The sequence below is a fragment of the Cydia pomonella genome, chromosome 7, assembly GCF_033807575.1.
Source record: "Cydia pomonella isolate Wapato2018A chromosome 7, ilCydPomo1, whole genome shotgun sequence".
Taxonomy (NCBI): domain Eukaryota; kingdom Metazoa; phylum Arthropoda; class Insecta; order Lepidoptera; family Tortricidae; genus Cydia; species Cydia pomonella.
In genome coordinates, this window is record NC_084709.1 from 18,405,043 (window position 1) to 18,420,794 (window position 15,752).

Consider the following 15,752-nt stretch of genomic DNA (forward strand, 5'->3'; position numbering starts at 1 on the left):
ACACTCTTAGAGTTAATATACTATTCATTAGAGTTATAAAACATGATAAAACTTACTTGGATGTAAAACTTTTTGTGCTTTACTGTGACTAGCGCAGAACGAGCTATATAATTTAAAATGATTTACGTAGTACAGGAAGGCATTTCCCACCGCAAACAGAATATTCTGTAAGAAACATGTTATTTCTGAGTATCGTTCCCACACGTATTAAGCTAGTTTATACCGAGAGAATGTAATAAACAGGGCGAAGCACTTACCTTAAATTGGTTTGAAAATTCAAAGTGATGGAAGTTGGGCTCCGATTCAAGCGCTTCCTCTAAGTTTTGCAGAAATTGCCGTTGGAACGTTACAATCTCCTGTATGTTTCCGAACAGCGCGTTGATCTCGGCGTTCGATAAAAAAGTCTCCCTTTTCAGAGGCTCCAAGTAATTCTCTAACAAATTGTTAAGATGCTGCAAATGAGAAATGTTGATTATTAACCGTCGCTTAACTGAATATCGGGTGCCTAATTAATTCATTTTATGGGATTAGACTGCGGTTTAGTAGAAGATTTGTAGTTAAATGAAGCGCAGGTGCGACCGGCTTTACGAAGTTTTAATACATTTTGTAAATCCATTAAAACTTTTCGGTTTAATGAATATTTATGTCAGCAAATACAATTTCGTCACGCTTTAAATTCATTTGTATGGTGACGTGTGTATATAAGTAATGTGTTGGCTCGTTAGTCGCAAGCAATATGCATACTTATAAGAGTTGTAAGTTCGAGTTAAAGGAACGCAGCGAATACCAATGCGCGATATTGCGAGCACCGGCCCGCGCCCGCGCGGAGATAACAAGTGGCACAAGTATGCCAAGTTAACAAATTCCAGCTGAATTACCTACGCGAAAATGGGGCAAAGTTGCCGTTTGGGGGTGCCTTTATAAACATGTTCATAGTGCTGTTCCTTGTTTAATATTATTCTCGTCTCGGGGCGTACATAATGGGTACGATTTGTTTACAAAGCGGTGAATTAAAGATAATATTGAAGCTAAAAATCTATAAATATGTTTAACGGAATGACTAGTTTTTATAGAACATAATTAATTACGACTATGATAAGTAGATGATAAACATCAAGTAATAATCTCAAATTACAGCGCACAACCACTACGAATGTGAATAAAATGGAATCCCTCATAAAATCGGGTTTTTCACATTGCAAATAAAAACGTCGATCTTTTTATTCCAAGCGAAGAGGGATTCCAAAAGCGGCTCTACACCCATAATTATTCTTTTAGACAACTGGCGGCCAATCAAACCCTTTGTGTGGGATGCTCTATGCCCCTTATTTAAACTAGCGATCCGGCAGAGCATTGTTCGTTGTTTGCGATCACTGTTCATGTGTCATTGTTAGCATATTCATGTATTTAAGTCTTGTTAAAACAAAGCCGTGCTTCAGATGCAAAATAATGGAGATGAATATGATTATGCTAACTTCGTTAAGCCCCAGGAGAATGTTTTTCTAAAGCGTTATCTTTATTTTAGCACTACCAGTAAATGTAACTAAAAGAGTTCATAACCTAATTATTTCTCACATGGGATTTCATAACAACAACTGTTTACTCACCAAACAAAACTAACTCATAATTAATTGTAGCATCACGGAATGAAACTAACTTATATAATTAACTTAGATAACGCTTATAGGCAGGTACACATAGCGCAGGTGCGTTAGATTTCGTCCAATTATAGGAGTTGCCAACTTTGAAAGGCGAAAAAATATATTTTAAAGTAAACTTACATAAATGTATTGTATTTGTTTATATTTTTAAAAATGTCTGCCAATTTTTTAATTTATTCTAAGCTTAATAGCATCGTCCGCAGACGTTTCTGCTTGTTAAAAATTAATTTAGTATGGGTAGCACATCGTTACTGGTGAATATCCAATATGACTTGGAACTCCGGTAGCCGTCTAAGAAGTGTAACGTTCTTACGGTAGATGTCGCTAGGGTCCCCTAGACCCATATGGTGGAAAATTTGCTGCCTATGGATGAGGTCTTGGTGGCTCAGATGGCAGAGCGCTGGAGTGTCGATCCTGAGGCCGGGAGTTCAAGTCTCACCCAACACAGTAATCTTTCCATTTTTAAATTGATTCTAAGCTTAATAGCATCGTTCGCAGACGTTTCTGCTTGTTCAAAATTAATTTTGTTTATATTGCTCATATTATCAATTGTAGGTTAATATTATTTATTAGACCATAATTTGACAATATTGACAGTTCTTCTTTATAAAAAATATATTTTGCTAAAGTAGAGAAAGTATTTTAGTTTCCGTCCGCCTGTGAGCTAGTTTTCGACCACTGCATTATTAAGTTGAAAATCGAATATGTATTTCGTTTTTAGTTCTTATGTAATATATAAATCATTTTTAGTTGTTCTTATAGCTTCTGCCTGCAACTTCGACCTCGTATAATGATTATTTTCGTGATAAACCTAATCTATGTCCTTCCTTGGGACTCGAGCTATTTTCATATCAAATACCTACAACAATCCTTAATTTAAATCGGTCTAGAATCAATTGTAAAAAATACCATTTTATTCACACACAATTGACAAAGGGGTGGACGTTAACTAAATGCCTGCTTTAAGGCCATACAGACGTGGAAAAAATTAAAAATTTCATAAAATTAGTATGTTAGGTTCTCGTCAACTAAATTTCCTTACAGTTTCTTTAAGACTTCATAAAACCATATTTTTTTTATTGCTAGAATATAAATTAACTTTTCATGAACATTTCTAGTATCCACCTTTTATGACTAAGCTAGCACTTTCCTCTAAAAATGCGTACTGTATGTGTATTGCCATTTATAATAAGTTACCGGACATGTTTAAGGAATGTGATTTTAATAAATTTAAGAATTTAATTAAACAATGGCTAATACAAAAATGTTATTATAGTATAAAAGACTTTCTAAATGATATTTAATGTTTAATAATTTCAAAATGTATGACATGTTAATTTAATTTTAATATAATTTAATTTATTTATGTTAGTTATAGAATTAAGTTAAATTATTTCAAATCGATGTTATATAATGTGATTGTGTGTGTGTGTGTGTGTGTGTCATCTGAAATGTATGTACGCCTGAAAAGGTAGAGTTTGGTGAGACTACTAGAGTAGCAATTGTAGCTAATATATGTAACCCATTCTCCACATGCATTAATAAATTATTTCATTTCATTTCATTTCATTGACCTATGAAAGGCACGGATGCGAAGCTGCAATTAATATAGTTTATTTTTAATTCGCTACTTGCGTAATATTATTTTTGTTTAGAATAAATTTAAAAGTGGAAAAATTACTGTCTTGGGTGAGACTTGAACTCACGGCCTCTAGATCGATACTCCAGCGCTCTGCCATCTGAGCCACCAAGGTTAGAGGTGGACGGTAACTAACACACTAACCCTATATTGCTTTTTTTATGTATAGCAAGAGTCTATTTTTGCACGTCTTTGATACCTGTTTAATGTTAATATTATGCAGGACACTATACAATTTAAATACGATTGGTTCATACCTTGACATAAGCGCGTTCGGTGTCGACGAGTTCCGAGAGCACTTTCCTCAGCTTGTCGGCGTCAGAGAGATGTCGTGAGGGCGTGCCGGCGGCGGCGCTGGCCACGCTGCCCGTGGGGCTGCCGCGGCGAGTCTCCGCCGGCGACCGGCACCAGCCCGTCACTTGCTCCGCGCTCTGACGACCACGCGGACACTTCTATTTAATGCCCACCGTGTTAGATGACTGTGTGACTGTTCGCGATCGAGACCATTCCACGACACGACATCGACGGCGCCGGCGCGACATTCATGCGGGTACGCTCGCAAGTGAAGTCTTTTAACATTGGCATGATTATGCTTTTATGGTCAAAGTGATGAGAAGTGGCCAAGTGAAATTTCAATGTTGATACGATAGCTAATGCATAACGAATTATAAAGGAATAACAGATGTCTAGTCGTTATTCAGCTTTACGCGAATAATTAGCGAGAAGCGAGTAACGGTGAGCAAGTTTGTTCTTTGGTGGATAGAGTTTATCTTAGAAAAAGTAATCGCCGACAGTATGTACTAAGCGATCAGCAAAGTATATCTACACGTACGCTTCTTAAGCGAAAATATTATAAGATCGATAGTCGCTCTCTTGCTGACGGTTGGACAGATGGCGAAATGAGACAAAAAATGTAATTAATATGCTAAAAGACTCCAGCTCGCAACCGTACAATGTGACTGCGTGCGTTCATTGGTTTTATAAAACGTGCTGTGCGGCTGACGCATATAACAGGGTAGGCCAAATTGTATTCCATTCCATTTTACGGACGATTATTATTTCCGGGGGAGACATTAGGACATTACCATGCAGGTGCCGTAACGTAATAAAACGGGGAAATACTCGGGGAGATAAAGATAATTGAATTGGGAATCAAGTCACACGAGGTGGGTTAGTAGGGTGGAAAACTTATATTTATTGTTTTATGGACTGTACCTTGAGCAGGTTTTCGATCTCGAATGAGTTTGTTCGGGAGCTGACTTTAGGCGGGCCGGACACGTCCCCGTGCCCGTCCGCGTCGGGGCTGTACAACTCTTTGCCTGTTTATACAAACATTATAATTAGAATCACGTTATTATGAGTTTTATATTTTTAAATGGTTCTCAGTCTCCATACTTGTTTCAAACAGAGGTTCATATTCGGTATATTTGAGGTCGATTGTACTAGTGATTTTTTCGGGACATTATGCACATAAACAAATATCCAACAGTTGCCTGGCAATACGGAACTGTAAATTAATCAACGACGTTCAACGTGCAATATTATATGTACTATAACTGGCGCGTCGAATAAAGACCCCTATGACAGTTGTTCAAAGTAGCTTATCGATGAGCTTAAAAAATAATTACGAAATTTGTTTTTATCATATATTTATCATTTAAATAAATAAACAAATATCTGGGGTCAATCTTACACAGAACAACCTAGCCCCAAACTTGGCAAAGCTTGTACTACGGGTACTAGGCGACGATATACATACATACTTATATGGATAAATACATTCTTATTTAGATAGAAAACACTCAGAAAAAAATATTCGTGATAAACACACAAATAAATGCTCTAACCAGGATTCAAAGCCGGGACCTCCTGCTTCACAGGCAGGGACACTACCGACCAGGCTGGGAAACCGTGCAAATGATGCATTTGTGAATATGCTAATATTCATATGCTATACTTCCAAAAAATATCTACAAACATTTTACGTGAAAACTGCTCCATATAAAAATGTACCGTCATAGGGATCATCATTCGACGCGCTGGCTATAAAGTAAGAACTTGTTGGAAATAGAATATCGAAAAATATTTTAACATTTTCTTACAAGATTCTCTCAAAACAATAATGTTTGCACATGTATCTAGCTAAAATAGGTCACCCGTTACCAAAGATTTCAATATCATCGTCGGAAATTACCCGCTTGAGGTGAAACTTTTATGCAGAGATTGCAGAGGGACGCTTTATGACAAGTAACACAATGAGTTTTGGCCGCAGCAAGTCAACACTGGCGCAAGCAAATAACCCGAGGTAGGGTCGCGGCCTTTATATGTCGCAGTCGAGGTGGCCGCGATGTTTAAAATACCTACTGGAGGCGCGAGGCCGGATCCAGGTATTTTAAATATTAACATAATGTTCACGTCGTTTCATATGCTGCGTTGATGATATCAAGAACCAACACAATGTACCTACATAAATCTATTTTGTGATCAATATGTATTTAGTGATTCTTCTGATTTGGATATGAATGAAAAACAAGACAGGGTGAAAAACTACCGAGAAAGAAAATTTATGTACAACGCGTTACACCAGCCACTGATAGTGGGGTGCCCACACGTTGTATAAGTTATACTGAGCAACTTTTACTATGGGACCAACCCCGATATCGCGAAAAAAAGACTCTCTCATACATTTTGGCTGGCTGATGTTGATAATATATTGTATGGGAGATACATTTTTTTTTATTTACCAGTTAATTTTATTTGAAGATTGTGAAACGCCAACGATGACTTTACTCGTCAAATAAGTGGCAAGCAGCTTATTCAGGACTTAACTTAGACATTGTGAAACAGGCCGTAAGACTATTTTCCACACACCAAATAAGTGACAGTTATAAATAAAACGCACATAAATCACCAGCTTAGTACAGATAACCCTTTATTCGAAATCATAATGCTTAACGTTAGAATCGCTAAATTAGTTTCTTTGTAACAGTTTATTCATTTATCTCAATTTATTACCCTCAGGTACCTAATGTTGGACTGGTTTCTCCGCCCTGCTACCCTAATTACGTAAATCCACCGTAATGAAAATATGTTACTTTTTCACTCGTTTTTCTATGTTTATTTTATATATTTTCTAACTAATTAAGAGAACGATGAAGAATAATGTCTTATTACGACAATAAATGCTTTTAAAACTTTCTCATCATCTAAAATAAATGAAAAATAAACAACGAACAAAAAGCGGACGCCCTACCTTTATACTAGAGAACATAATTTCACGCGGGAATACGACACGACGGAAGAAAAATGAAACAATCAGAAGTTGAGAAAAAAAGCGTCATGAAAATAATAAATGAAAGGCTTTTTTGCTACACGTATTGAATACGCATCATTAGAAGGGAGCAAAACAGAAGAGTGAGGGTCTAAATTGTCTCGTTAGGCTGAAATGTCATAATAAATAACGTGGTGCGGCCGAGAGCGCGGCATTGTTCGCTCGCCTCCTCGCACGGGGCCGCGCCGTGCTCGGCAAGCCGCTCTCAGCCCCAATATACGGCGGGATAGACATCATAAAACAAACAACAACTACGACACGAGTCGATATGTCAACATAATGAACACGCACGGCAGTATAGATCATTGTTAACGTTTCAACGTTGTCAGTGCAACGATTTTAAATCGGAAGTTTTAAATAATGACCCCGCGTTACACTCGCCGCCCAAAGAGAAAAAGGCTTCGGGGATACCTATAAACCAGAATGTATGTAGAGTCGGCCTCGTTTATTTGAATAGAATTTACAAGCTGACTACACAAAGTGCCTTATAAATATTGGAGAATTAAAAGAAAGCTGGCTCTGAACACGAAATATAGGCCAAGGTTGATTATAATTCGTGCAGCGAGAGCTCCGCTTTTCTCTTTCACATTTTTTCTGTGAATGATTTTGAGAGGGTTGAGGCCTCATATGAATTAGAGCAAAAAACATTTTTTGTAATGCCGAGACGGGTAAGGATGACACGGCCTTTTATAAATTTTGGTTGAATGCGAGGTAATTTACAATAAAATATTAAAATGCAAACACGCATCAGGTATTACGAGTATTTTAATATCAATGTGAGTAAATATGTACGAGCAAGTACTGCCTTGTCAATCACGAGCCATAATATCTGTAAGTCATATGCGAAAATCATAAGCCCAAATCTTATACCGACGTAGGTATTTATATCGTCTTAGATGTAGTAAAAAGGGTGGGTATTGAACGATGAAATCAATAACCGCCGCAGTAGCTAAGGCCGTAATTTTGTAATCTGCGATGCACAAATACTACTGGCTGACAGCCACAATACCAAGTCAATGAAGGTTGGGGATCGGGAATGATGCCAAGTATTACGCAGACATGAAGATTGAAGAGTTGCTTGTTAAGCGGCAACCGCAATACCAAATGAATGATGACTCCAATTTCAGCGTGGAGGGAAATGAAGTCCATATTTTCACCCAGTGAAATTATTGGTGGGAGGGTGTGGATGTTATAAAAGTTTAAAATTTACGGTTGATTAAATTACTTTCTTCGGTTTCCTATTCGTAGTTGATGCAAATGTTGTACGTTCGTTTTGCTAGATCTGCGTTAAATATAATGAAGATGTTGATATTCAGTACAAATCTCACGTCAGCTTATAAATCGGCCTATATAGAAAAGACCTGTGTAATTATTTTCTTTTGTAAAAATGTCCATGTAGCACCTGAAACCTTGTTTACAAATATGAAGGTGAAATGGAGCTCTGAGCATGTGGTTTAAGGTAGTTAAAACTCAAGTAAACATTGATGTTTATTTATTCATAATGGTGGGCGATAGTGTTTATAGTGTGTAGGCGAGGCTAACAAGCATGCAAGGATAAAGTTTATGATTGATCACCCGCATAACTTCCGATCTCGTAACAATAACGATGTTTGATGGAACGGCGAGAATAAAACAACGTTACACGGACACAAGTCCAGAGTACGTCGTAAAATAAAGCACAGAGACAAAGCGGCAATAATTTGCAAATTCTATTGATTCAGGCCCATTGTCCTAGAATGGTTGATTTGTTCGAAGAGGGTTTTGTACATGCTGCGATACGACAATACGCCCGCCCGGGAGAGGTTGCGGTTTTGTCTCTTGCAAAAGGAATTTCACACTCGTATGTGGGTAAGGTACGAGTATCTTTGTCTTTGTACCTTCACAACCAGTCATGTAACGAAGCTGCATATACGAAGATGCTTATATATTTTTGTTTTCCTAACAAGTCTGTAAAAGTATAATATTTATTTAAATAATCTGCGAATCTATGTAACAGTACACTCTGTTTACTTAGTAAATCCCTTCCCTGAACTGTGAGAGCTTTATGTTTTGAAAGAAAATAAAGGTAATACAGAAAACAAGTGAGTAAAGTAGGAATTACTGTTATACTCAGTCGTTTGCGGGCCGGGCGTGTGAGAGAGCGAGCGGCCGCGGTCGGTGATCCTTTACCCTCACTGAATTAGGCATAATTGGGAAGGTGTTTGTGGTCCACAGAAATATCTGTTCAAATTTGTACCTTGTATAATAGAATCTTAGTAGCGAAGCCGGCCACAATCCAAGATTATTCAAATATCAAATATTTGCATAAATGCTCAAGCTGTACGTTTTAATGTCAAAGTTACGTAAATGACGATTCAATTAATTCATCTATTAGGTTACATTGCTTATTCAATTGTAAATTGTAATTTCTACTGATAAAAATATTTGTTTTGATAATCAGCTTTGTTAGTCACGTAAGAATTTACTAGCCACGCTGTCGGCTACCTAGATAAACAACTCAAGTTTAGAAAAAAAAATATAATATGTGTATATCAGATCATCTTAAAATGCAAAGAAAACAAGAACTCCCGTTTGAATTGAATTACTTACCAGAGATATTTTGATATTTGGAGAGTGAATTATTGTTACAAAGATAAAAAAAAAAACCTTATATTTTATAAGAAACCAAACAATGTATATTATTATTCCTTTTTCGCTAAGTTATGCTGTTCGCAATGAAAAAAGGGGCACTTAACTTATTTTTTAGATATATTAGATATAACTCCTCCAACATTAATTCATTAAAACTTTTTAGCCTTTTAACCTCAGGAGCCCTTTCCACTCAAGTATTCTGAAAACAAGTAAAATGCGAGCATAACAATGGAGTCATAAATGCCTACCTTATTTAAGTTTGTTTAACCCTCCGGATAGCTCGCAGACAAAAAGGTCTGTAATAAAATGATCGTATCTAAAGTCGTAATTCAAATCGAGTTCACTTTGTAGGTTCGAGGCTAGCTTTAACTTTTATGGGTTTTACGTGAGAATATCATTTACAATTTTATAACATAGTAACGTCGTATGCATTAAATGTATGTATAGGTAAGTATGGATTTTCAGTTTATACTAACTTGCTGTCACATAATAATACTAACATGATAAATTATCTGTATTTATTATTTATATAGGGTGGGTAGGAGCGGCATGCAAGAAAATAATCAGCTGAGGTGGTTTCATTCTGTATTTTTCAGTATTGTAGATGGCGAAGTCGGTAGGATACGAACCTACGCTCCCACAGGGATACTACTGTGCACTTACAGGGATGCTACAGTTAAAAAATCTGAAGTCAAACTACAATTTTAATTTTCCGTTTTTTATTTACATTTGTCGCGTAATACCTAAATGAGCGTGAAATTATATTGCACTGAAATTCAACGAAATAGTTATCATTCAACGCAGGACTCCAGATTAGTAACCCACCAAATACACAAATGAAGGAGATGAACATCTATCCAATCAACCTCCGCACATCATATTTGTGTACCTATTTCCATGTTCGTGTGCGAGTTTGATTCTGCTGGAGCATTTCAACCGCCTGCGTGCGGTCGCGCGGTTGATTGGTTTACTTCTCACAGTGGCACGGTACTACGGTGCAGGAATTCTAACTACCGAGGAAATCTATTCTCTAGATCACACCAGCTTCGTAGCAGGTGCTACGCCAATTTTGTTTAGTTGTAAGGCGGTTTGGAGTAAGAGCGTTACGATAGAAACTACGACACCCGAGCTAAGTAAATTTAATACTGTAGACAAATGCTAGTAAATTGCTTTTCAATAAGCTGCTTAAAATTTATCTATTTTATACTCAATTTTCTATTATCAAAGATGCAATTTTTAGATTAATAAATAATAAATAAATAAATAAATATCATAGGACATTATTACACAAATTGACTAAGTCCCACAGTAAGCTCAATAAGGCTTGTGTTGAGGGTACTTAGACAACGATATATATAATATATAAATATTTATAAATACTTAAATACATAGAAAACACCCATGACTCAGGAACAAATATCCATGCTCATCACACGAATAAATGCCCTTACCAGGATTTGAACCCGGGACCATCAGCTTCGTAGGCAGGGTCATTACCCACTAGGCCAAACCGGTCAGATTACGTTCATCGATCAGGTATATTACTCATCAGCTTATAAATAACATTCATTTTGGCTGATAAGTTAAATCAAATTCTTTTTCGAAATTATTGACATATAAGCACTAACTTTAGAGATACATACCTGTTTTGTTAAAATAATATATCAATTACGCAGGTATGGAAATTATATTTTAAAACGTATTAGCGTCAACACAAGTATGCGAGGGTCCTACGCACTGCTGAGCCTGTATTGAGCGTGTAAAATTAAATTCCAATATGGCCATCGTCAACGAGCGGCATTCCAATTTAAAAATCAATTATTTCAGGTCAATTCGAACATAAACTGACATCAGAATGATATCTAAATTATGTACATTTAGGTATCGTGCGTCTCATTCGCGCTATTACATGTACGGACAAATACACGATAACTAAATGACATCATTTTGCTATCATTCCAATGTGCTTTCGAATTTGCCTGTTTGACTATTTATTGATGCGTTCGTAACGCATCGCACTCGAATAAAAATGTAAGTGCAAGCGAGACACATGGGTTAATTATTTTAAAATGACATATTCGTCAATGTCAGGAAGAGTTTCATGAACAGTTTTCTTGGTAACTGAGTATATGGCCCAGAAATTTTCAAAGCAAAAATAACCTTTTTACTCTTTTTGTTAATAGGATTGGACAATGGATAAATAGTACATTAGTTCTTTTACAGTAGGTGGTGTGTAGGTAGTTTAGGTACGCAGGTAAAATTATCTGTCAAACCCAAATCAGTCTTTACTTACTAGATTAATAATTGTTTGCTAAGTCAGGGACATTCTTTTAATACAATATTATGTACGGTGACTGAAACATTTCTTGTTAGTATTATTTCATAGTTAGGTATATACAAGATTGCAGCTGCGTTATGCTAACTAGTCCACCCGATGCAATCGGTGGTGCAGCCAGCTATAAGGCTTTTATAAATAGCACTGTACCGGCTCCAATCATGAAACATCTCGACTTACTTCATCCGATCCCTGCGTTCGATTCCAACTGTGATAACACTGGGAGGCGTATTCCATAGGTCTCAATTTGATATTAATCTCAGTGCATTTTATTCGCAATAATAAGTAAAAGCGAGCGAGATTCACTGAAAATAATGTTATATCAAGACAATGTTTTAAAAATCGAAATGAGCCTCTAGTTTTGCTCTAGACAGACGGCTTATTACATACTCGTAAATATAGATATTAAAAGGTATATTATTTCTTGAGCTTAAAAACATTGAAAGTTGGCAACTATATAATGGGTTGGCAAGAGATTTCAACCAGTTCAACTGTTAAATTTGTGCTAGAAATGATATCAATTTGTAGAAAAGTCGTGGAACATAATATTATATTATACATATACTATTACGAATTATGACACACAATGCGAGCAAAAAATAAGCTATTTGTCTATTCTACACTATTACGTAAACAAAATCTGTAAACATTAATTTAGTTGAGTTTCAGAAAATTTCACGTATCCATTTTTACAAAATATAGGCGCACACAATACCGAAGTGTTTAGATTTACATATACACACACAAATAATGATTAAATAACTCCATTTAACTAAATCTTATATTTTTTAAATATAAAATTCCATTTATTCTCATCATCCATAAATTCTCGCAAACACATTCAGTATGCGTCTCCATTTTGCCTCCATGATGTCAGGCAGGAAGCAAAAAACGCGTATTATTTTATGAATTGTCAAAGCGCAGCTTTCATTTGACAAAACGACGTTATATGTGCTACATCGTAGCACGTAGCATCCTTGCTCCCAAAATAAACGAAATATGTCAGAATCGCACGGCGAGACGGCGGCACTCAAACAAATAAGCTTTGGTGTGGCAATCATTCCAGTACCAGTGTGTAAAATGCAATGATTCTTGTTCCTACTCGTATTTTTATAAATGTCGTTTTTTTGTTTAGTATATTATTCGGTAACAAGGAAATATATAAGTAGAGATAGGAAAGAATCTAGGGACGCAAAAGTCTAAAAACGGCTGTAACTATAAGATATTGTAGAATGTGGAACTGGAAAAACTGTAAATACAGAGTTACGTAGCATGACTGAAAGTAAATACTTACTCCAGGCGGGCGCTGGCATGAGCAAACCGGGCATCATGTCGTCTGAGATACGGAGTGAGTCGTTGGAAAACGTTGAACATATGAACGAATCAATTATTTCGTCGATTAAAGTCAAAGTTTGCTAGGTGACTTGCTGTAGAGAGCAATGCTGCAAGTAAGTACTCACTCCAAGCCGGTGCCGGGACGATCAGGCCGGAGATCATGTCGTCGGAGATAACAGGCGGGTCGCTGGGCGGCGGCGGGCACACGAGCGAGTCGATTATGTCGTCGGTAGCGGCTCGCATCATGCCCGCAAGCTCGGGCGGCTCCGTGCGCGAAGATCTGGACATAAATTGCAGCCAATGAATCATACAGGTCATATAAAGAATTAAGTTTTAATTTAATTACTTCTATCGACAGTACTCGTATTGGTAAAATTTCAGGTGCTCTTTAAGCTGTATACACAACCAGAATACCTAGGTGCCGTTAACTTTCGGGATCTAGAGTATCACTTTTTGTTTCTCTGTCTTTGTATGGTCGAAGTTTATCTGTGTACTGTTTGAAAAAAACGTTAGCTTCAGTTTTAAATAATTGGCGTCGTTTTCGAGGTACCTACAGTTCAGAAATAAGCTTTAAATAACTTTACCGAGCTGTATTAGAAAACTACAGAATTCATAAACCAAATGAACTTTTAGTTTCAGTGAATATTCTGTTTAACAAGTTAAAAGTTCATAGTTAGGCTGTTGCCGTCGGTATGTTTTAAAAAGTATGAGAGAACTTAGGACTATTATTTATTCTCCGAGTCGCGAGGCCCGGCGAACCTAAAATTAGGGCTGTGTGTTTTACAGTTTAGTTTCGTCGTTAAATTTATTCACAATGGAAGACCTGATTCTAGATTTACAGAGGCCGATTAAATTGTACAATTCACATCCGTAATGCAAATTAGTACGTTGAATATTTAAAGTTTTAGTCTAGCTTTACCGAGTGTTTTACATTATCTCTGGAATAATATGCGTGTATTAAAAAATCGGCTCTGTTAGCGATGATTCTTTATCAAACGTGTGTTTTGCAAAGCTAGTACAAAATAAAGTTTGTTAAAGCCTTACCAATATTGACTATACTTCGGAACGTAGCTTTGAATACCGAGCATAGTCTGCTAGTATTTTATAAATCCTCTAAAACGTGAATATGAAAACCTCTGTGACATAGATTGATCTAGAGTAAGTCTAATTGAATGGTTTTTTATTGTAGTAAAACCCGAATTGTTAATTTATATCGTTTTAACAAAGATCGGCAGATTATAATGCAAAAGCTGTGTTATATAAGTATACACGGTGTTTTTTTCAAACTCCGTTAACTTCGGGTTATGATTAAGTACATTTAAGGAAACTGTATGCTATAGTTCATTTTAATTTTTTTTCGTAAAAATTTCGCTGCATATAGCGGTGTTGTAACACGGGTATGCTATTTAACTTAACCAAGCAAGTAAAAACTTTGACATATCAATATCATTTTGAGCATCGATCATCCTAAAGAGTACTTGAATTAGTAGCAAATACATAAACGTATACTAAACAACATGTAAACAAGCCCTCAGACAAGTGTGTACGTTCATAGGGGCCTTATCAGCCAAAAATGCATTTTGGATTATCTCCCAAATTAAGTTAATTAAAATACCGGTTTCTTTGAGAAAGTAACTTAATTTTAGCTCAGAAATGCGCCTTTAAAATTAAAGGAGTTTAAAAAAACACCGTGTAGATAGAAAATAACCTTGCTAACAAACCGATGACGTAAGTGTTTATCTATGTGTCGATTTTATTATAGTGCCGATGTTGCGCTCTCACCGTATTGCACATCTCAGTGCGCCATGTTTGCCAACAGCATGTGTCAAAAAGACGTAAAGCTAATTCCACAATAGCGCGCTTTCATGCTCATCTTGCGTCGCTGTTTTCAATTCAACTTGCATGAAGCGTGCGTTGATGGTCGCGATAAAACGTATTTAACTGTTTACACATGTGCGAGTTAGTAGTACACCAATGCGGGATTAGTGTGCGCTAGGGGGATTTGCATTTATTAATCTAGATTTAGCCTACGTGCTGTTGCATCCGTTATGCGTTATGGTATTTCAGACATGCGTTATAGGAAAATGTAAGCTAATCTGACTGGTGTGCACTAAGCTTAACGTTCGCAGCCGCACTCCGATATGAACTCACCAGCATCGTTAACAAACGTAACATAATCCAATTGTACAGACAATTAACATAAATGAGACGTCTCGAATTTACCCCGTTATTATTCAACTCACTCGACGGTAAACTATTTATCACACTTTACCCATTGAGTTGTTGGGAATCGGTACTATAATTTATTAAGGTACTACGTCTTATTCATTGTAATAAATAAAAATGGGGAGCAATTTGACATGTTAGATATATCGCTTCGATGTCGCTATAATAGAATAATAAATCTCATAACGTGATTTAATATTAACCAAACCAAAACCCTGTCTAAATATAAATTGCAAATGACAATAACAAAAATTCACGGTTAAAATGCTACAGAATATTTAATATTTAGACAGGGAGTAAACTTAATGATTAACGGCACAGCCCACATTCAAAAACAAAAGGGCCGTCTGAAAACCGGAACGGCTTCATGATATAGCGATAAGATAGGACTCACAACAATAACACCAAGTCGCAAGCGTTTGTTCCGAGACGACATTTGTTGGGGACCATTAGTTATGTCTGTAATTCAGGCGGCGAGTCTCAATTGCAGCTATTAAATTCACAAAACATTTCGCCTCGACTGTGAGCTCATCGCTAGTGTAACTTGATCTGGCGCTTTAAATTAAATAGACGAAATCAAAGGTAGCACTTATA

General features: G+C 36.5%; 1 protein-coding gene across 22 annotated transcripts in view; it reads right to left on the reverse strand.

Moving 5' to 3' along the window:
• LOC133520049 (protein still life, isoform SIF type 1) overlaps positions 1-15,752 on the reverse strand; it is a 187,714-nt gene that overhangs the window by 11,903 nt on the left and 160,059 nt on the right. For 18 of the 22 annotated variants that reach the window (XM_061854332.1, XM_061854331.1, XM_061854324.1 and 15 more), the window contains 5 exons: positions 13,058-13,212; positions 4,516-4,619; positions 3,558-3,752; positions 258-452; positions 57-165 (listed from right to left, as the gene is read on the reverse strand). In XM_061854332.1, coding sequence (XP_061710316.1) covers positions 57-165; positions 258-452; positions 3,558-3,752; positions 4,516-4,619; positions 13,058-13,212 — 758 coding nt within the window. The remainder of the gene's footprint in view (positions 1-56; positions 166-257; positions 453-3,557; positions 3,753-4,515; positions 4,620-13,057; positions 13,213-15,752) is intronic. The other 4 variants (XM_061854333.1, XM_061854338.1, XM_061854322.1 and 1 more) reach the window with 1 other exon arrangement.